Genomic DNA, 20,769 nt, shown 5'->3' on the forward strand with positions numbered 1-20,769 from the left:
CCCCCCAAATAGGAATAAAAATTGATCTTGCTTGTACTTAGTATACTTCTCTTTGAAAACAAAGTATATTAAATTAAGACCAGTTTAGATTTTAGATCAGCTCTGCATAGAGTTGTTTAGCAACATTTAGCACTTTAAGAATTGATTCAGATTTTCTGAGAATTACTACCTAAAAAAGATTTATTATTTCTTCTCTTTCTGTCTTCTGAAGCACTGGGCAAATTGCTGGTACTTGAAACAAATAATGAAAAATACTGAATGGTTAACACTTGTATTTTCTGGGTTTTGTCTGCCTGGAGTTATAAGATAAAGGATTTTAGTAGCAACATGAAAGCAATATGTTAGATTAAGTTCTTTTTTTCTTTCCTGTTGCTTGCTAGAAAGTTGCAAAATCCTTTCTAAATCCTTTGTAAAGACCTAAAACAACCAAATGGGAGAAAAGAGTGAAAAGCATTTATACATAGAGGCTGATGTATTCCACTTACAGTCACTGAATTCTCCTTGTCTCTGTATCTCTGCGTTTCTGTAAGACCCAAGATACCATTATCAGCATTTGAAAACAGTGCAACGATCATATTTTCTGGAGGTTGTTTAAACAAATGGATCAAAAAATAAAACAGGTTTTTGTAGGTATGTACGTTTTCAGCAGTTTTCATTTGGGCTGAATTTCTCCGGCAAGAGAAGTCAGGAGTAACTTTGCTGGCTTCCACTTCAGCAGATTAACTCGTATCTAGAATAGCGTTTCTCAGAACAGAATTTGTCCTCCTGGTAACGGGCAAAAAGAGACAGTAAGCCTCTTGTGGGGATTGTGCAGCAGAGACCCCAGGGATGAGGAGACTCAGCTGGACCCAGCCATATGGAAGAAACTAGGGACTCCCTTGAGCATTTACAAACTACACCTTGCTGAAGGCTTAGTCATCCCTGCTGGGGGCTGCCATCTATGAAAGACAAATCACTTTCACCTATTACCAGGGTCTCAAGAGCTGTTATAAATCGCACAGTACGGAATTCACAAGCAAAGAAAACTAAAACCAGTTAAAATTTATTTAAGAGGCTGATGCACTTAGTATTTTCCTAAGAATGCTGAAGACGGGCTGACAATAAACAACACTTCAGGAAAATCTATTTCAGGAACATTGTGTGTATTTAGAATACAATTTTTTGAAATGGAAGGTGTTTTCTAGACGAGCACAGCAGCGTTAATGTTGCTCCTCGACGTATTTTAACGTATGGAATAGCACTCGCCCATCGTATTTTGTTTTGAAAAAGAATTTATGAGAGATTCTGGTGAGTTTCACATCAAAACTACAACCGAAGGGAACGCCGGGGCAATCCTCGTCCTCCCTCCGTAGCGGCTGCTGCACGGAACAGAGGACGAGCCCCCCGGTGAGACGCCCAAGGTACCCTCAAGTGCGGGGGGCGAGGTTTCAGCCCCCCCCCCTCTCCAGGCAGAACACACGCCGGCCCCCGGCCCCGCTCCCTCCATCTCCCCCCCTCCCCTCGCGGGGCGCTTGACACCCGCCGGCCGCGGCTGCGTGGGAAACTCCGCGCAACAACTCCACGCTCCCCGCGGCGTGGGGGGGTGGGGGGTGATGGAGGGAGGAGCTCCGCCGCCCTCCCCGGGGGATGGACTGTGTGTGTGGGGGACGACCTGTCTGCCCCCCACCCCCTCAACTTTCATTCATTGTTGGCTTCGCCGCAAAGCGCCCCCCCGCCTCCCCCGTCGCTTCCCCTCCCCGCCGCCCCCCGCGCAGCCGGGCCGGGGCCGGGGCCGGGCCGGGGCGGGCGGCGGCGCAGCCAGTGAGCGCGGCGCGGGGCGCTGCGGGCGGGGCCGGGGAGGCGCGGCCCCGCCATCCCCTATATAGGGCGGTGCGTGGGGAGCTCCCGGCTCCGTGGGAGCGGGGCGAGCGGCGGCCGTGGCCGCCGCGTGGGGAAGGTCTCGGCGAGGGGCCGGCGGCGGCGGGGGGGCGGCTCGGCTGGCGGCCGCTGCTGCTCTCGGGGAGCACTTTCGGCGGGCGGCGGCGGGCACCTTGCGGCGGGGAGGACGAGCCGGCCTGCGTGCGGCGGTGCCATCCTATTGTTCAAGCGGAGAGACTCGGGGTGCGAGGGAAAGAGCCGGCGTGTCGCCTCCCTTCTCCCGCTTCTTCACCCCTCCCTCCCCTTCTCACCCCCCCACCCCCCTTCCCCGCCCTCTCCGCCGTTTCCCTCTGCGCCGGAGGAGCGCCGCCGCCAGGGAGCGGAGGGCCGGGTTGTTCGGCGGCGGCACCGACAGCTCAGGTGCACCGGCGGGATCGGGAGAAGGGGGCAAACCCTTCCCGAGGCGCTGTGCGAGGGAGAGGAGGAAAGTTGCTCCCTTTCCTGCGGCAACCCCAGGAGCTGCTGAACTGGCCTCACCTGGAAGGACTGAGCAGTTCCTACCTTTCCCATCAGGTGCCTTTGCCGCAGCAAAGCCACGGTATCCGGGAGACCACGGGGAGCAGAATAACGCACCCCCCCACACCCCTCCCGCTCTCGCCGCACATCGCTTGTTGTCTGGTCTGTCTCGCCGTGCTCCCGGGATCACAGGAGGATCTATGGCTGTGATCTGTCACCGAGGAGAAGGAGGTCGTGGATGAACTCCCTTCCAGGAGGGCAACGAATCCCTTCTCGACCTGCTTATTATTATCGTGCTCTAGGACCAGCCCTTTCCTGCTAAACTTGGCTTGGGAGCTTACAGCAGGAGGGGGCGCGGGGGGTGGAAAGCCAAGCCCAACATCATCTTGTGTGTTTGACTTTTTTTTTTTTTCCCCCTCTCTTCCCCTCCCTCCTCCTTCCGTGAGACAGTTTGATGAATGCCTGCGAGAGGGGTATGATTTGCTGAGGCGCCTCTGGCAGGGCGGTGTGTGCGCGGTGTCAGCCCCGCCGCCGCCCCCCGTGGGGCTGTGAGCGGCCCGCGGCGGGGGACGCGCGTGGGAGCGGCTGCCGCGCTGCGCGGGCCGCCGCGGAGGAAGCGGACGGGGCTCGGCGGCCTCTCTCCGGGGGCTCAGAGGGGAGGCACGGCTTTGAGAGGGGCGAGGAGGAAGATCGGGAGCTAGCCCAACTCCGCCGTACCCTCAGCCCGTGGGTTTGCTTCGCCGGGAGCGTGTGAAGACGAGACCCAAGTGCCGTCGCCTCTGCCCGCCACCCGACGGGCTAGCGAGGGAGGGCCCGGGCCCGGCCCCCCCGCCCTCCCAGCGAAGTTGCCTTCGGCCGCGGATCGGTGCCACCCACCTCACTTTGCCGGGGTTGTTTTCTTGGCGGAGCTTTGGATAGAAAGGACTTCGCTTTCTCCGCACCCCGAAAGTTGCCCGAGCGCTCCCCGCGGCCAGGAGGAGGGCGGCGCGCCCCGCGCCTCCCCGGGGCCAAGGCCGGCGGGCCCCGGCCGGGCGGCAGCGGGCGGTGATGATGTGCGGCTGGGGGAAGCTCACCCTGTCCCTGGGGCTGCTGCTGGCGATGGCGGGCGAGGTGGCGCCGCAGCCGTGCCCGGCGCAGTGCTCCTGCTCGGGGAGCACCGTGGACTGTCACGGGCTGGCGCTGCGCGGCGTCCCGAGGAACATCCCCCGCAACACCGAGAGGCTGTAAGTAACCCGGCCGGGGCGGCGGCGAGCGCCCTTCGGACCCCGGCGCCCGTCAGGGCTCCTGCCAGCCGGCGGGGCAGAGGTGGCCCCCGGAGCCGGCCCGGTTTGGGGTCCCGACGCCCTTTGGCGGGGAGGAGGTGGGGGGTTCCCTTCCCTTCCCTTCCCTTCCCCTGCCGCTGGCGGTGCCCGTTTCATGGCGATGCGAGGAGACAGGGGAGGGGTGGACGCTGCTCCCAGCCGCAGCCTTTCATCCAGGGGAAGCCGCGGTGAGGAGCGCGGTTCCCGCCGCCGCGGGGAGCGGGAGCGCGGGGGCGGCGGGGCGGGCACCCACGGCGGCCCCGGGGGGCGCCCCGAGCCGGCGGCGGAGCGGCCTCTCCCCCCCCCCCCCACCCTGCCGGCGCCCATTTCCCGGCAAAGTTCGCTATTGCGGCTTTTCTTTCCCCGAGGCGCTGGGGGGGAGCCGGGCCGCGGCGCCCCGCGGGCGCAGGCAGGCCCCGCGGCGGAGCTCCGCGGGCGGCCGCGGTGACTCCGCGCGAGGGGGGCGGGAGGCGGTGCCGCCACTCGCTGCCCTGGCGCGGAGCTGGAGCCTGGCTGGGCTCTGTCCCGGCGCAAGCACGGGTCTGCCTTTGGGCGAGGGCAGGCTGGGGGGTTCCAGCCTCTTTGCCTCTCACACGGCACCAAGTTGTGCCTTAACCGTGATCCCTCCGCCCCCCACCCGCTTCTTGAGACCATTCCTGTGCCCTCCGGCTGGGGTATTTTATAGTCTTGAGGGAGGGCGAGCATGTGGTCGGGTATCTATCATCTCAGGCTGCCTTTCAGGAGGGTCTAAGGAGTGGAAGAGGTGAGCAGGTTATTTCTTACTCTCTAATAAGTCATTTAAATGTTGGCATACCGAACGCTTGTCTCAAGTGATGAATTTCACTCAGGAAGAGTATCAGGGACACTGATTTCTGCTCAGGCTTGTGTGGTTTCTTTACAGTGGTGTTTTGGCCACATGTGGTATAAACACCTCCAAAAAATAGTGATTTTTTTTTTTTTTTTCCTAAATACGTTGGGAATGAGCTGTAATTGTTAGGGTAGTTTCCATGTAATGCCACTTCCTAATGGCTTACCTCAGGAATTGCAAAGTCTGGCTTTATTTGTAGCGATTGGAATTGAGGGAAGTTTATATCTTGATCCCAAATTAGTATGAAAAAGGGGCATATAACTCCAGAAGAGAAAGTAGTGCTGAAGTACCAACAGAAATGTTAGGGCCTAAATACAGTTATTGGTTGCTTTTGTGCGCTTTGCATTCTGCAGCCAATATAGCTTCCCGCTGGCAAGTGGCATTTAGTTTTTGTAAAATCATGTTTCCCATCACTTGCTCTCCAATAGTCTCATGATTGTTTGAAAGCAAATATTTGCTATAGGAAGGTAATCACTGTTCTGCCTTTGTGGCAATATTATGAAAGCTAGAAGTTGCTTAAAAATGTAGAAAATTGTCTTGATTTCAGTCACTTAGTTTTTGTAACTGTCAGTCAAATACTGTAGTGTATATATATATATGGTAGCTTTAGTGGTTTTCTAAATGCAGTTATAACCACGTTCAGACAGGTTTTGACTCTTCTGCATTGTTAAAGATAAATATGAGCCTTACAATGTCAGGCAGAACTGACTTTGTAAGGGTCTCTTATTACAAAGTTTGAAACTACAACTTTCAAGATAAACCTTCGTTCAGTCACTTGGAAATCAGGAACTTGCACGGTGTTAGTTGTAGGAATGGTTCGTTGAGTTCATTTACATCTCCTAATTTCTGCAAATGCTCTGCCCATGAAAACAAACAAAACAATTCAAAAATAACTTTTGAATGTTTTAATTTTGCTGCTTATAAATTATTCTTCTTAGGGATCTTAATGGAAATAACATCACAAGAATCACCAAGACTGACTTTGCTGGTCTAAGGCACCTTCGAGTTCTGTAAGTTTTCTTTTCTGTCACTGATACCTTTTAGGACTGATGCTACTGAGCTAGTTATCTTTCAGTTTATAAAATGGATGAGTTATCACTTTTTAACTATTGTGCTACTGCATCTGAACATACAGCCCCTCCCCCATGTGTTATACACCCATATTAATAAATTAGCAATCACCTTAAATATAATTTGTTTAAAATTTTTTAATCTCTCCTTAAGATTGTGTAACTTGAGGATTTCATTTGGCATGTAACTTACAAATTACAGTTGCTAAAATTGGTTGAATAACTGTTGGAGTGGCTTCAGTTTAAAGTTATCAAATTTACAATTCACACTGAAAATGGGTGCTCTCAACCTTAGAAAATTCATGAAGAAAAAAAGTTACTCCTTTACTGAATTTAAAAGCAAGTCCCAGGTGATGATTATTGGTTTTCTACAGTTTCTGGGCTAAAAGGAAACACTTTACCAGTGAATTTGAGGAAGGAATGATTTGGTTGGGTTTCGTGGTTGGTTTTTTTTTTTTTTTTTGTAAAATGCTTTTGTTTCAAGCATTAGGAAGCTTTTAAAATTCTGTGGCGTTTTCTTTTTTGTTGGGAAAAATTTAAGTACTTAGTTTAAAGTACTGTGGAATTTGCTTGGCTTATTTGTTAAGGCTGTTCGGTTTGAGCAAGCAGTCATATAAAATCCTTTTCCGTTTCTCTCTAGAACAGAATATGTTGTAGTAACTTTTATTTTAATTGTTGGTTTTTTTTTTTACAAATCAAAACTACTGTTACAGTTACAATCTCTGTGCAGTCTTTCACTGCCGTTTTTTTCCAACATCGCAGTTCAGTATTTTTGTTTTGTTATTCTCATGTGAGACTAATGTGCCTTCATACTGTTCAAACGGAGTCTTAAAACTTGCCGAAGAGCAATGATGTATGTGCATGTGTACACACAGCATGTATGCACATGTGTAACTTTTTAACTTGGGACTCTTAAAGTAGATGAGCAAATGTAATATCTATTCCTATTTCTTGAATGAGAATTATTTTTACCCTTTTGGGTATGTGTAAAGTGTTGATGACAGGGGTCCGGAAGGTTAAAGTGGATGTCACTCTAGAGTAACTATTGTGCTGTTTTAATGAATACGTGGTTGCCTTTAAATGACTACTGTTAATGCAACAAGTTATTTTGGCGCTATTAAAACGTATATGTAAAATTTTCTATATTTCAGTCAGCTCATGGAGAACAAGATTAGTACTATCGAGAGAGGAGCATTCCAGGATTTAAAAGAACTGGAGAGGCTGTAAGTATTTTTAATTCTAAATGTATGAGAATGTCTGTGTTGTTTTTTTTTTTTATCAAATCAATTGTGTGTTAAGGTACCCAGGCCTCTGATTTTTTTTTTAATTATTTTTTTTAAACTTGGGACATCAATCCTTATTGAGACACAAGATAAGTAGGAAATTCTCAAGCAGTATGTATGGGACTTGGCGGGGGGGGGGGGCGGGAGAGCTTTCATGAGCAGTCCAGATCTGAAGTGTAAACTGCAATTATTTTGTAGGAAATAGCTTGAATACTATCAAATATTTTCCCTTGAATACACAATGGCTTTTTCAAATATGAATACAGCTAAAAAGCCTGTTCTCTGAGGTACAGTGTTAGATGTTAGTCTTGGGGATGTTGGCTGTGTTATACAATGACTTAGTGGAAGTAACTGCTGGTTACAAAGTGTTGTCTTGTTACGTAGCATGAAAGTAGTAATTGAATTCCCCTTCAGTTTTTATATGATTAAAGCTTTTGCAAAGACTTAGGAAAAAAAAAATGAACTGTTAGCTTTCAAAAATTAATTGGATTTGGACTTTAAAAAAAAGATTGAGTGCTGTGGGGAGAGAGGATGGAGCAGGGATGAGAGGATCTTGTCTGGTGAAGTTGAAGTGCAAACACCTGCTTGGTTGCAGTTGGACATAAAAAACGAGTAATTCCTAAGCTGGTTTAGCTTTTTGTAATAGTTGCTTAATTTTCAGTATGCGCTGCCTTATTTTTTTGTGTTTCCTCAAATGAAAATATTTTTTAAAATGTATTGTACAACTTGGGACATTTGACTTGTTAAAGGCAAGATGCTGATTGTTGGATGTAGTTTCATTTTGGAGCTAGGGAGCTCTTAAGAATGCCACTGTATTTATGTATGTTCATACAGAACTTTAGTGTCTTCGTTATCAGGCACCTTAGTTGCGGCATTTGCATTATATCACCTTTTCTTTAAGCATGCCCCTCGGGTCTTGTTTAGTTTTTCATTTGGCGCTGCTTTAACTTCATAAAGGTATTTCTACTTCATTGAAAAGCGGCGTTGGCCTAAATATTCTGTTTGTCTGATAGTTGTGCTCTGTATCCACAGCTGCTATGCATTTAAAACAAAAATCCCACAAACCATTATGGTTTGGTTGGTCACATACACAAAGCTATTCAGGAGACTTAGTAACCCACCAGTGTAATTATGACATTTCTACAACAGTTGCAATATCATGTACTTGAGGTAATTACCTCATTTTTACAAATAAACCGAAGTAACTTTTTGACCTAAAAATTGAAAGTGTTGTTACCTAGTGCAACCTTTTCTGAATAAATTTTAATGAGATTGATTGTTCTTAGAAATGCATAGTCAGATTTTCTTCAAAGTCGTATTAAAACACTTAATGCAATGCTTTTTTACAATGTGTTTTAAACTTTGTACAAAGTATAGGGATTTAGTACAGCTTCTCCTGCTGGGGGATATATTGGAATAATATATACACATTCCTAAATTTGGTTTATAGGGTCTAGCTAAAAAATTAAACAGTATGTTCATATTGCAAAAGTACGTACACATACATGAAACATTAATAAACATTAAAAGATCCATGCTTTCACTGTGAAAGTGGTTTGACACTAAGATACCAAATACTTGCTAAGTTTTAAAGCAGTATATAGTCAACTTCATTTCTTGATTATCTTGAAGCAAGATCCTGCTATGTGATTTATTAATAATATCTCAAAAATTATTTTAACTTGTATTTTAAGGCATTTAGTGTCAGATTTCTGAAGTATAGAACTGCAATACTAGGAAAAAGGAAGAGAACTTTAGTTGTTAAAACTTAATTGTCTGATGTGTTTGCATTTTGTCATTACATTTTCTGGTGGTTTTTTTTTTCTTTGGTTTTCTCTTGGTAAGTCTGTAAAATCTTTGGAAAACAATAGGTGTTTTCTGCTTGTATAAGATACTAGTTCTGAAGAGAAGTTCTGATAATTGTGGCTACTTTGTGCGGGTTGTTCTTGTTCAGCCGTCAGCAGGCAAACTATGACATTTGAAAGTTTAGTCATTTAGACCTACAAAGTTAGATTCTGTTTTGCTTTTAGAATTATTTTGCATTTGCTCCAGTACTTGTCAGAGTTTCTTTAATTTGCTGGAATTCAGTCAGTGTTAGGTGTGTGGGTGACTTGTAATTTGAATATATATGCAGGATGTCTTTAAACCACCCCAGCTGTTGGCTAAGAGCAAATATTTCATATTTGTGAGGAAAAGCTGAGAAAATTCCTCTTGTTTACAACTGCCAAGTCCATCTGATGAAGGCGCATTGTTATCTGACAGCCAATTCATCTCCTTGGGATTCTGAAATTCAAAACGATTTCTCAGGCAACTTGTGGATACTTCCTTCAAGTGTTTTCTTTTATACATTAAATAGCAAGCACTTTAAAGCTTTTTAGTTTTTTTTTTTTTTCAATGTGTAAGTGTAGGATGTAACATTTCCACTGTAAGTGTAATGTGCCAGGCTACTGTCAAAGAATACCTGATGCAGTCCTTCTAGTGTGCCAATGGAAGGTATAAGTGAACCCTACTGCAACTTAAATGAACTCAGTTTGGTTTATAAGATTGTTTACATGTAATATTTCTTGTGTTGGAATATCTCGTGCTGACACACACAGTCTGAATTTTAAAATGTGTTTCCTGTAGTTCAGTAATCTCTTTAATGTGAAGAACAGACTTTTCACAGTAGTTTCCCTTTGGGGAAAAAAAATAAATCCATCTCTCTAGGTGAAGTGGTGTTCTTGGGTTTTTTGTTTTTGAACTGGAATTTCAGTTACAAAATCACTGATTTTTTAGACCAGTTATTCTGATTTCCAAGGAACTGTTTGGTTGATCAGTGAGTTACTCGTCGTGAATACTCATTTGTAGCTCTAATCATGTGAAATGATGAATATCCTCAGCTCCCTCTAAGGGAAGTGAAGACCTGAAGCACTTTGCAAAATTAATGTGAGAGAAGAAACTCCTCAACCTCCTTTTCAGACAAGAACTACTTAAGATGCGATTTGATTAAATCTGTGTATGCCTCTCTTGGGTGGATAGAAATGTTTCTCCCATTAAGCAACAACAAGTCTCTAGCACAGTAGATATACGTAGTAGTATGTACACAAAGCTATTTAGACCTAATATGCTTCACAACAGGAATTTTGTCACACCAGTGTAACTGTAGAAGTGGAATGGAAACCAAAACCACAACAAATAATGCTGTAACAAGTGATTGTTACTACAGCAGCCTTGCTGTAATTTTAAAGCAAAGATGTTCAGTTAGCAATAAGTAATCGTATAGCAGTGCCTACTATTTAAGAACTGGGAGGGAAAACAAGATGGAAACCAGCAATTTAACCAGATAAGTTTTAAGTTTGTAGAAGCTTTAGTTGCTGGAGAGACCCTGGTGAAGCTGAAGGTGATTTTGCTATAAGCTTTTTAGTTGGATACTTCTCTGAAAAGTCTTCAGAGAATACCTGAATAAATGGGTACACATCGCAGTGTTCACTTAGTTACAATCCCTGACTGTCTTGGCTGAAGACTCATCTCTTAAGCGGGTACTAGCTCTGGTCCAAACGGGTTTGGTACAACATTGTCTGAGCTAGTACGTCTGCTGTGAATATGGCTTTCTTCACAGTCTGTATTGTGGATGGCTGAATCACACGGTCTGTTGTGTTGTGTAAGATGCTCTGTCTGCTGAAACAACCCTCTTTCCATGGCAATACATGCAGCCCATTTTTCAATCCATGGGACAGCTTGTACCTTTGTGGACATCCTGAAGCAGTGTCAAAAACTCTTGGATTAACTATGATCTCGGCTTTTGTGTATTTAATGTCTGCAAGACTTTCTATATTAACTAGCAACCTGCATGATGAGCCCACGTTCCTATGAGTAGGGCCTCTAAAGAATATATGGCCATTCAGTGCATGGTGGGTCCCACAAAGGAAGGACTGGGATGTGACCTGTTAACGTTGTCTGAATCTCTCTTATGTAGACCATAGTAATGTATCAGTGGTGGGTTTCAGTATGCTTCATGGCAGGAAGGCACAAAGGGTCAAGGTATGGAGAATTTCCACAACGTTTAAGACTTTCCAGAGACCACTGCTTATTATGGGAGACAAAACCTTTTGAAACGATTCCTTATGAGAATGTGAGATTAAACACTTGTTTCTTCTTTCTTTATAAAGCTGTCATCTTGGGTGTGATGTTTATAATAGTGTGAAATAGTCTCAAGAAAACAAGATGAAGATAAACTGAAAATCTCCACTTTCTGAATACTAACAGTATTATTAGACACAGCTTTAAAAATGACTTTTAAAAAGTGTAGTCAATTGTTATCCCCAAGACCACCTTCTTCTGTGGTGCTCAAAGTATCCCTGTGTATTTACAAGCTATTGTTGTCTGGAGGGATGTATAAAATTTGGTTGAAGACAGACAGCTGCTGTAGACTGTTGAATTGGTTCTATTATAAGCTGTTTAAGTCTAAATTTTCCTTGCAGGTCTTTGTACTCCAGAAAAACAGTGCAGTCAGATTTTGAGGGCTAAATATACTCTTTACTTGTTTACATAGCGGAGCAGTTACCTTTTCATTTAGGAATAAATGTTTTTTGGCTGATAGGAACATAATTTTTATCACAGTTTTTCTGTGTCTAGTAGTTGAGATGCCAGCTATGATCATTCTGAGACTATGCTAAACATCCGAAAAATGTCAGAATAGGAAGAGGTTTCTGCAATAGTTTGAAAACTACCCACATTTTTCTTCCTGTATTTGTGAATAATCCATTGAGGCAGCAGTATGCCCCTAAAATGCTAATTTGGAGTCTGATTCTGCAGATATTTACCACGTGAATAACTTGGTTTGCATGAGTAGTCCCACTGATTACTCTTGTGAGAAAGGTTACTTGTGTGGCCTAGAAAGTTTCTAGGCCAAGCCTCTACACTTTTGGTACTTGAATTAATAGAATTTATTTCTAAAATGTCCATTTATTGTCTTAGTAGCTCTAAAGAGCTATCTCTGTAGACCTAAAAACAAAGAACAAAAAACCCCCAAACAAACACAAAACCTACTTCTGCTGATAACTACTGTGGAGGTAAAATGTTACTCTTACAGGCTCTGGAACAATTGCAACTTCTGATCTAAATATCTACCCCCCCATATCTCCCCCAAAAAACAGCCCCCCTGAGCTACATGGTGTGAGTAAGCTGAAATCCTGAGTTCAAGAAAAGAATGCTGTAAGGGTTGAACTTCAAGTTGGTACTTGAAATGGCTTTTAAACTGAAAGCTATTTATGTTGTATTTTCACGCTTCTTACAATGCATCACTGAATGATGGAGAAAGAAGTATTTAAAGAATTAAATGTTTTGTAACAGTTCATACATTTCTCTAAATTTTTACAACACGATTCTAAAATAACAAACTGAGGAATTGTCTGTACTTGCTATTTATTGGGGCTCCATCTCCACAAGTACATCAAAACAAGTTATTAATATTTAAGATGAAGAGAGCGTTTTCTTAGGAGTGTGCTTATGAGTGTTTGAGTAGTATTGAAAATTATTAAAGTTTTGTTTATGCTGTGTGTGAACAATTGGAATCTTATAGATGTGTCACAGCACAGAAGGAAAAGTATATTTCAACTACATAGTTTCAAGGAAAAGTTTTTTTTCTACTTAGTAAACAAGCTGAGTACTACTTGGATTTCTTTTCTGGATATAAATCTGTATGTGGAATTGCTGTGTTTGCAGCTTCTGCAGCAAGGGCTTAATTTTAATCTCAATACATAGGAGTCAATCTTGTCAAAGATATTAAACAGGATTCACTGTAATAGTGGGTTTTAGCTGTATTTCACATATTACGTGGTTAGAGTTATCTGTTTGGGCTCTAATCTAGTCTGATAAATGTGGTAAATTCTTAGGCTGTATTAACAGGTTTTGAAATTGCAAAACCAAAACTCGGTTATGAGTTACTGCGATCTCTGGAGATATGGTGTTTTACAGAGCATCTCATCTTACAAAGGCATGCATAGCAGACTGGACTAAGAAATAAAATTTTCCATCTAAGATAAAAACAAATACGGCTTGTCTTGGGCAATACTGCCTGCCAGGCCTGGGCAATTACTGGGGGAATTAGCGGTTGTTTCAAAATAGACTACGTAGACTAGTACTGCTCTTTTTGTCCAGTATAGAAAAGGGCCACACTATGTTAAGTGTATGTTCTTTCTCAGAGTGTGGACTTACTGTATCACTGATGGGATAAAACATGCTTTACAGAGATTAAAGTAAACCCGTGTGCCAACTTTTTATTACATATTGATATGCAGCATGGGACTGCAGTTTTATTCCAATTATTTGACTAGATCTATCCATAAAATGTAAATTCCATGTAGGAAAATAGTAACTTTTAAAAAGAGGGATAGCAGGATTTCCAATGATTCTTTAAATGTGAGCTGCATCAATGTTAATTCCAGAATAATTAGTTTTGGTCTGAACTTTTTTTTTCCTGGGTTTTGAAAATTTGATAGAATATAGCCCTTTCAGTTGCAGAAAACAGGCATTAAACCCCCCAGATTTCACTTCTACAGAGCTACATGATGAAAGTTCAGGAGCAGAAACTTCTGGAAAAAATGCCAAATGTTGCAAAAGTTCATCATAAAAATAGACAGCTTTAACTGAAGCAAAATCTGATTTTTTTTTTCCAATTAAGAGGCTGAGATGTGAAATTTAAAGGCTAATGTGGAATATTAGGACCCCTGGTGAAAAATGCTATGTTATATCAGTGGAGTCACCACTAGTGTTCCAGGAATCATTTGTATCCCTATCATACCTAAAAGAACAGCCAATAAATGATACATATTTCATCTTGTTGAGCTTGACTATACATAATATCAATAAATGTAGCTTTTTTTTGGCAGTTTGTCCTTGTATAGTGTGGAAGTTGTACTGAGGTCTTAGAATGAGTTCTTAGCTCTTTAGCTAGAGGTTAGTCTCCAGTTTCTTTTCTCACTGAATCCTGGTCTTTATTTTGGTGTGCAAGTTCATTACTGAAGCCTGAGAATTATTTTTTCAGTTGGGGTACATTCTGAACAGTTTCTGACTACTGCAGCCAGGAAGGTCTAAATTGGACTGCCTACAACCTGAGGTGCTAATGCATACGCTTGTTTTTTAAGGCTGTCTGGTGTTTTGACTTTTCTCATGCTTAAAGCATTGATGCTTAATCACCTGTCTGGCTTCAGTCTGAAAATCTGAGCATTTGAAGGGTTAATGCCTTAGCATACCTGTGTTAGGTAGCGGAAGAATAATGAGTTCAGGTAAAGAATACATATTTGAACACCCCTGAAGGGGGTGAACAGTTATTCCTTGTTAATCACGGATGTGAAAAATCCTTCTCTTAGCTAATCCTACATAGTTAAGGGCAATGCATAGCGCATTCCTCATTTTAGAACAAGGAGGAGACCACAAAGCCTGCGGTGCTAATCACTTACCAAAGGAATGCGAGACTATCATACTTGAATTGTACTGGGGCACCTGTATTTTTAGTTCAAAAATAATAATAAAAATTGCTAGAGTAATTATTCTGTATTAGCAGACTTGTGTCGAAGCCACTACAAATATCTTCTCTATAAAAATTTCTGGTAAACTAGAAATAGACAAAGGCCATCTTTGAAGACAGTATTTAAAAAGATGCAGTGTTCTACTAGCATTTTAAAAATCGTCTCATATAGCTACACTTTGATTGCAGAATGCTACAAAATGTTTGATAAAACTTGAAGTCCAAGAGCGATGTTCTTTTAAAAGCCTTGTAAATGTTCGCTATTATTTTTAGTATATTTTATTCATCTGAGTGTCTTTTCTCATGGGACTCCTTTCATAGGTCTAGAAGTCAAATTGCAGTGAGAAGTCCTGTTTGCTCTTTGCAGACCTTTTTACAAATTCCAGGGCAGGAAGGCTGTTTATTTTTCCCACATCTGTTTTGTGCTCATCCTTTGTGACATTGTTTGCTGGATGCTCGTCTTTCTTGCTTCCTCTGAAATGGGTAATTTGCGCTGTTGCAAAATGTTGAAACCAAATCTAATTCTACAGAACTGTTGTGTCAATGTTTTTGTTTCAAATAGTGTTCAGAATCTATTCTAAATTGATGCTATAGAGCACTGATATTAAAGTTAAAGCTATATGTTTTAGTTTTATTCTTTAAAAATCATATCTATCTGTTGCGGAACCAGTTCAATATTTAAAAAAAAACAAACAACAACCAAACAAACATTTAATGTTAGATGGCCACAGGTAAAAACTGAGTTGTCATAGCACATTACATTTTAATATAGCATATTTCAGAGAGCATCTAACATGCTCCTTAACTGCAGAAGCCACAGTTCTGTCTGGAATTTTACAGTTAAACTCCAAAACGTATGAGGGATCTGCCACTTCAGTGACTCACACTGTTATATTACCTCATCTACGCTGAAGAGTCTGGTTAAAACTTCAGCAGAAGAAATGTTTTATTTTCCTTCATATTATGTAGTACATTGTGTTGGCTTGTCTTTAATAATAGTCTAGACCGATAATCAAATACAATGTGGCAAAGTCTCCCTTAATTTTTTTAAGACACATCAGCCTTTCTGAATTTAGTTTGGCAGGATGCCTGTACAGGTGCTACAGGAAAATACTTGAATGAAGACTTACTGTGGTGACTTGGTGCCAGAAAGGCAGTTACAAGCCTACCTAGACTATTTGCAGGCCCTCCTTGCTTTTCTAAACAATCTGCCCAAACTCTAGCTAAATTCCATTTAATAGGTCAACTTCCCCTCCCCTCTTTCTCTCCCTGTGTTTTTCTTTGGAAGTAATCCCAAGTGTTGTCAAAGATCATCCTTGCTTCATCTGATACTTGATCCTATATTACTTTATGGAGGTTTTATACTTCTGTTTCCTTCTTTGTGGTATACTTTATAGAATAAAATCCAATGAATTAGCCTCACAGGATTGTAGAGGTTTAAAGGAGCCTCTGTAGGTTGTCTAGTCCCACGCCACTGATTAACACAAGGTCAATCAGAGCAGGTGGCTGAGGGACGTTTCCATTTGTGTTTTGAACGTCTCCACTGATGGAGAATCTGCAGCCTCTCTGGGCAACCTGTTCCAGTGTTTGACCACCCTCACAGTCAAAGAAAGACTTTTCTTATGTTTAAATGTAACTTCCTGTCTTTTGATTTGTGCCTGTTGCCTCTTGTGCTTTCACTGTGCACCCCTGAGAAAAGCCTGTCTGAGTCTCCCTTACTTGGGAAGGAAGTGCATCACTTATTTATACATGTGATGTATTTATACACGTTGAGATCCCTCTGAGCCTTCTACTCCCCAGGCTAAACAGTCCCAGCTCACTCAGCCTCTCCTGCTGTGACAGGGGCTTCAATCTGTCTGCTTAATCATCTTCATGGCCCTTCTCTGGACTTGCTCCAGTTATGTCTATGTCTCTCTTGTAGTGGGAGTCCAGCACTGGGCACACTCTCCAGATGTCTTACCAGTGCTGAGTAGAGGGAAAGGGTCACCCACCTTGACCTGCTGGCAACATTCTTTCTAATACAGCCCAGGATGCTGTTGGCCTTTGCTTCAAGGGCACATTGCTGGGTCCAGTTTAATTTCTTGTTCACCAGGACTCCAGGCCTTTCTCTGTAAAGCTGATTTCCAACTGGTTATTCTCCAGCATGTGCTGGGCCATGGGGTTACTCCTCTCCAGGTGCAGGACTTTGCATTTCCCTTTTCTTGAGCTTCATGATGTTCCTTTTTGACCGGTTCTCCTGCCTGTCCCAGTTCTGCTGACCTGCAGTGCACACACCTGGTGCATCAGTGATTCCTTCCAGTTCTATATCATCTGCAAACATGCTAAAAGTGCACTCTGTCCCATCTTCCAGGTTGTGGATGAAGATGTTGAACAGTACTGGCTCCAGTACTGAATCCTGTGGTATACCAATAGTGACTGTTCTCTAGCTGGATTTTGTGCCACTGATCTTTGATCTTTCCATGCTTTGAACTTGGCACTTCAGGCAATTTTCAGTCAACATCTGCTTTTGTAGCTTGTACTTCATCAGTTTGTCTATGAGGACAACTGTTACGAGAGATAGTGTCAGAAGCTTTACTGAAGTCAAGATAAACAACATCCACTGCCTTCCCCTCATCTGCCAAGTTCCTTATTCATTGTAAGAGGCTATCAGGCTGGTCAGGCGTGATTTTCCCCGTTGTAAATCCATGCTGACTCTTCCCAGTCATCATCTTGTCTTTACTGTGTCTAGAAATAGCTTCTGTTTTGCACTATCGCCTTCCTAGGTATTGAGATGAGGCTGCCCAGCCTGTAGTTTTATGGGTTTTGCTTTTTTTTCATATTTCTTATAATGCCATAGGCAGAATTAATAAGAGTAATGACCAGCTATTTACAGAAGTATTGTTTCTGTTCAATCAGTAATACAGAAGCTTCCAGAAAACAACAGCCTCCATTTCTCTATTTTATTCATAGCAAAAAAAAACCAAAACCCAAACCCAAACCCAACTGAACAAAGAGCTTGTCCTAGCTCTGCTCGTATTGGAAAACCTTTTAAAAAAAAAAGCAAATTGAGTATAGACTCTTGATTCTCTGTGTGAAATAGTGTTCTGCATAATGTATGGAGAATTGATTGGGGTAGTGGAGAAATGTGGTAGTTTTGGACTTGACATCAATGCTGTGTGAGGAGAAAATGAAGGACAGAAAATACATTAGGGTTCAAGCAGTGTACACTAGTACAATGTAGTACCATAGTTTGCAAAGTAACTTTCGCCCTTTCCTACACAAGTAAGAAACTGAGTTTGCCCCAGTGTCTGTCCTGCTTCCTTTCAGATTTTTTTTTTTTACTGAAACAAATATCTAATTGGTATTTGATATTAAATTGAAACTTACATCTTTCTTAGCTAGTCATTATTTAGCCTGGAAAATGGAGCCCTGAGTAAATGGTTCTTGTCCTGGGGAAAACTTTGACTTAGGCATCCAAATGCTGTAAGATCAGCCCTGAACTTCTCAGATTCCTATTCTTATTCATGTGGTCAGTAAACTTGATATTGCTAGGTTTAATGAGATTATGAGTAGTTTGACTAGAGACGAGAAGATCTTTGCAGGGAATTCTTAATGGAAAAACTGGCACAATCTTTTGCTTAGCTCTTAGTTCTTGTGCCGCCTTCTCACTTGATGACATGTTCGTGCAAGTCACATTCACAGACAGCAGTTGCCAGATGTGTTGAAGTTCTGTAGATTGTGACTTTGGACACGGATGCACAGATGTTCGCTGCCTCTGGCATATATAGCAACATGTTTTTTGTAAAAAAAAAGTAATAAGGCTTGCTTTCCTTGCAGGCATAAGCCTAAGTCAAGCTCCATATAAAGCTCTATGGTGGGGAAATAGGCATCACTTATTCTATGTCTATTATTCTGACCCTATGTATCTGGGGTCAGTTTTTCAGGACTTGATGGTTAAACCAGTCCGTGGAGATGATTTGAGTGCTGTGCACTAGCTTTCTGTTTTAAGATACTTGGATAATTTTGTAGGTTGATTTTTGTATTTCCTGGGCTCATAAAGCCTGATCCAATCTTAAACCTTCCCAGCAGATGCATACCCCTGTAACCTCGCGGAACTACTTGAGGAGCCTGGTGGGTTCTCATTGTGAGTAGACAGTGCTGTTGCGTGAACACTCAGCAGTTTGTTTACTGACACATCCTTTCATTTAAAATTGACGTTTAGTGTAAAAAATGTTTGTGCTTTTCACATTTATGCATATTTTGCAAATGAGCTTCAGTGAAAAGCTGTTACATGGTATTTTTAAATGGGTGTGATAGTAATGTCTTCTGCTGATGTGTGGATGTGCTTTTTTGAAGAGCACAATTTCAAAGCTATACAGTCCTGTGTGTTACTATGTGCAGATAGTGTATTTACTTCTCGCAGCTAAATTCCAAGAAGGAAATGAAAAATAATTACTTCTGCTATCATTAACTTTGTGTGAGTTGGAAGCCTTCTACCCTTCTTCCTGAAGTGATGGTGGTAAAATAAAATGCATCTGTGCCTTGTATTTAGAGTTTTGGAAGGCTCTCAGTCTCTATGCACCCAATGGGATAAGCTGTTTCTAATTAAAGAGTACAGCTGACATAACTTATTTGGAACAACTCTTAATTTCAAGTTATCTTTGAGGGCTTCTGTTATTTTAGGGGGCCTATGGATAGAATTGCATCTACTTGAACTAAAATCCACTGGAAGACAATTTGTGGGAGGAAAAAATAGCAGCCTTCCAGTACCTGTGAGTTCGTTATTGAAAAGCTCAAGCCAGGCTCATCGCTGTGGTGAGACTACAAGCATGAATTGATATGAGAGGTTATGACTGCGTATAAGGGCAAAACTTCTTCACTGTGACGACAGTCGAGCCCTGGAACAACTTTGTTGCCCAGAGAGGCTGTGCAGTCTCACGCAGCTTCTCTGGCTGTATGTAGTTGATCACAATGGGATCACAAGCAAGTTACAGTGAAGGTTATAACAAGTCTGGGAAACAAATACAGACCTGCTCATGAATTATAGCAATTGCAGATGATTACATTGCAGACAGTGTAATTAAGAGTTGTTTTTTGTTTTTTTTTTCTCCTATCCTCCCCGTGCATGATTGATACTGGATCACAGTTATTGCGGCATCAAAACTCGAGAGACATCAGAATGGATTGGTGGCATGGCCAGACTTCAGTGGGTTAGGATATGTGTCACTGGGAGCATAATGTGCTCTCCCTGCAGTTTACTCTGAGATCCTCCGCATATCCTCTGGCTGCATGCAGAAGACAAGTAAAACCTAGATATGCACCTATTTCTGCAAAGCTAGCCTGTTCCCTAGAACCAGTAACTTAAATCAAGCCATTTTTTTTGCTTACCTTACAGTTGTTTACTTCACAGTGGAACCTGTTACTTGTCTGTAGCTACTTTTCATCTGCCTATTTGTGATTGAGCTTACTTAAAGAGTACTTTCACCTGCCCATCTGTCATAGATTTTTTTTCTTTGTCTTTAAATTGATCCTTCTGTATATTTCTTCCATGTCTTCACTTTGAAGACGCTTTTCTAGTCTTTACTGTGTTTAGAAGACCGAGCTCTGGGAGCTTTAAGCTGACATATTTAAAATACTTTGTGTACCTTTGATAGTATGTGGACTTTGCTTGAATTCATCATGAAGAGCTCAAAAATTTACCTGTGCCAGTCTCAATTTGCCCAATCTCTTCCTAAAGGTGCATTCAGTAACAGAAGAAAAAGAATTTTATATATATTTTAATTGCAACTGTGCCTCAGTTTTGTTAAATTGAAAGAATTCAATGATGTTGGACCCTCATCCATTTATTTCTGTCGACTACCAAGGGACTTTACGGTTCAAGGTATCGTAAAGTTAGAAGAGATTCTCCCATACATTTTCTGTTGCTTACACCACTAACACTTCTCTTCTGAGCTCTCTGCTTTTGCTTGAGAAACTCAAATTTTTCTAGCCCAGTTGGGAAACTGAATGGCAGCAATATGGAATATCTCATCGTTGTTTCTTCAGTGCTTCACCTTGAACTTCATGCCAGTTCTGGGAGAGCAGTTCAGTTGATGCAACTGAAATTTCTCCTCTCGTATTCTCCTGGGGAAACACTGGCTGTGAGCTAGCTGTGGTGAGGTCTCTGCCAAGACACACTGAAAGAAAATGTGGCGGAGTTTTACTCTGCAGTAGCTATAGTTCTTTGCAATCTATAATCATGGATTTTGTGATCCATCTGTGCTTACCTTGGGTTTCAGCTCCAGGGAGAAAAGGGATCATGCCTGTCTCTCTTGTTCCATTGTGTCTGTGTGTTCTGGATAGGTATTGCTATTTCAGGTGATCATGAGATCACCTGAAAAAGTGGAAA

The 20,769-nt window shown here is 42.5% G+C and overlaps 1 protein-coding gene across 5 annotated transcripts in view; it reads left to right on the plus strand.

Annotated features, from left to right (window-relative positions):
- The first annotated feature begins 2,829 nt into the window (after positions 1 to 2,829).
- SLIT2 (slit guidance ligand 2) overlaps positions 2,830 to 20,769 on the plus strand; it is a 266,756-nt gene continuing 248,816 nt past the window's right edge. Inside the window, exons 1-3 of one of the 5 annotated variants that reach the window (XM_063336090.1) lie at positions 2,830 to 3,596; positions 5,481 to 5,552; positions 6,764 to 6,835. In XM_063336090.1, coding sequence (XP_063192160.1) covers positions 3,421 to 3,596; positions 5,481 to 5,552; positions 6,764 to 6,835 — 320 coding nt within the window. In that variant the 5' untranslated portion in view covers positions 2,830 to 3,420. The remainder of the gene's footprint in view (positions 3,597 to 5,480; positions 5,553 to 6,763; positions 6,836 to 20,769) is intronic. The other 4 variants (XM_063336087.1, XM_063336088.1, XM_063336089.1 and 1 more) reach the window with 4 other exon arrangements.

This window comes from Chroicocephalus ridibundus, chromosome 5 (assembly GCF_963924245.1).
Source record: "Chroicocephalus ridibundus chromosome 5, bChrRid1.1, whole genome shotgun sequence".
Classification (NCBI taxonomy): Eukaryota; Metazoa; Chordata; class Aves; order Charadriiformes; family Laridae; genus Chroicocephalus; species Chroicocephalus ridibundus.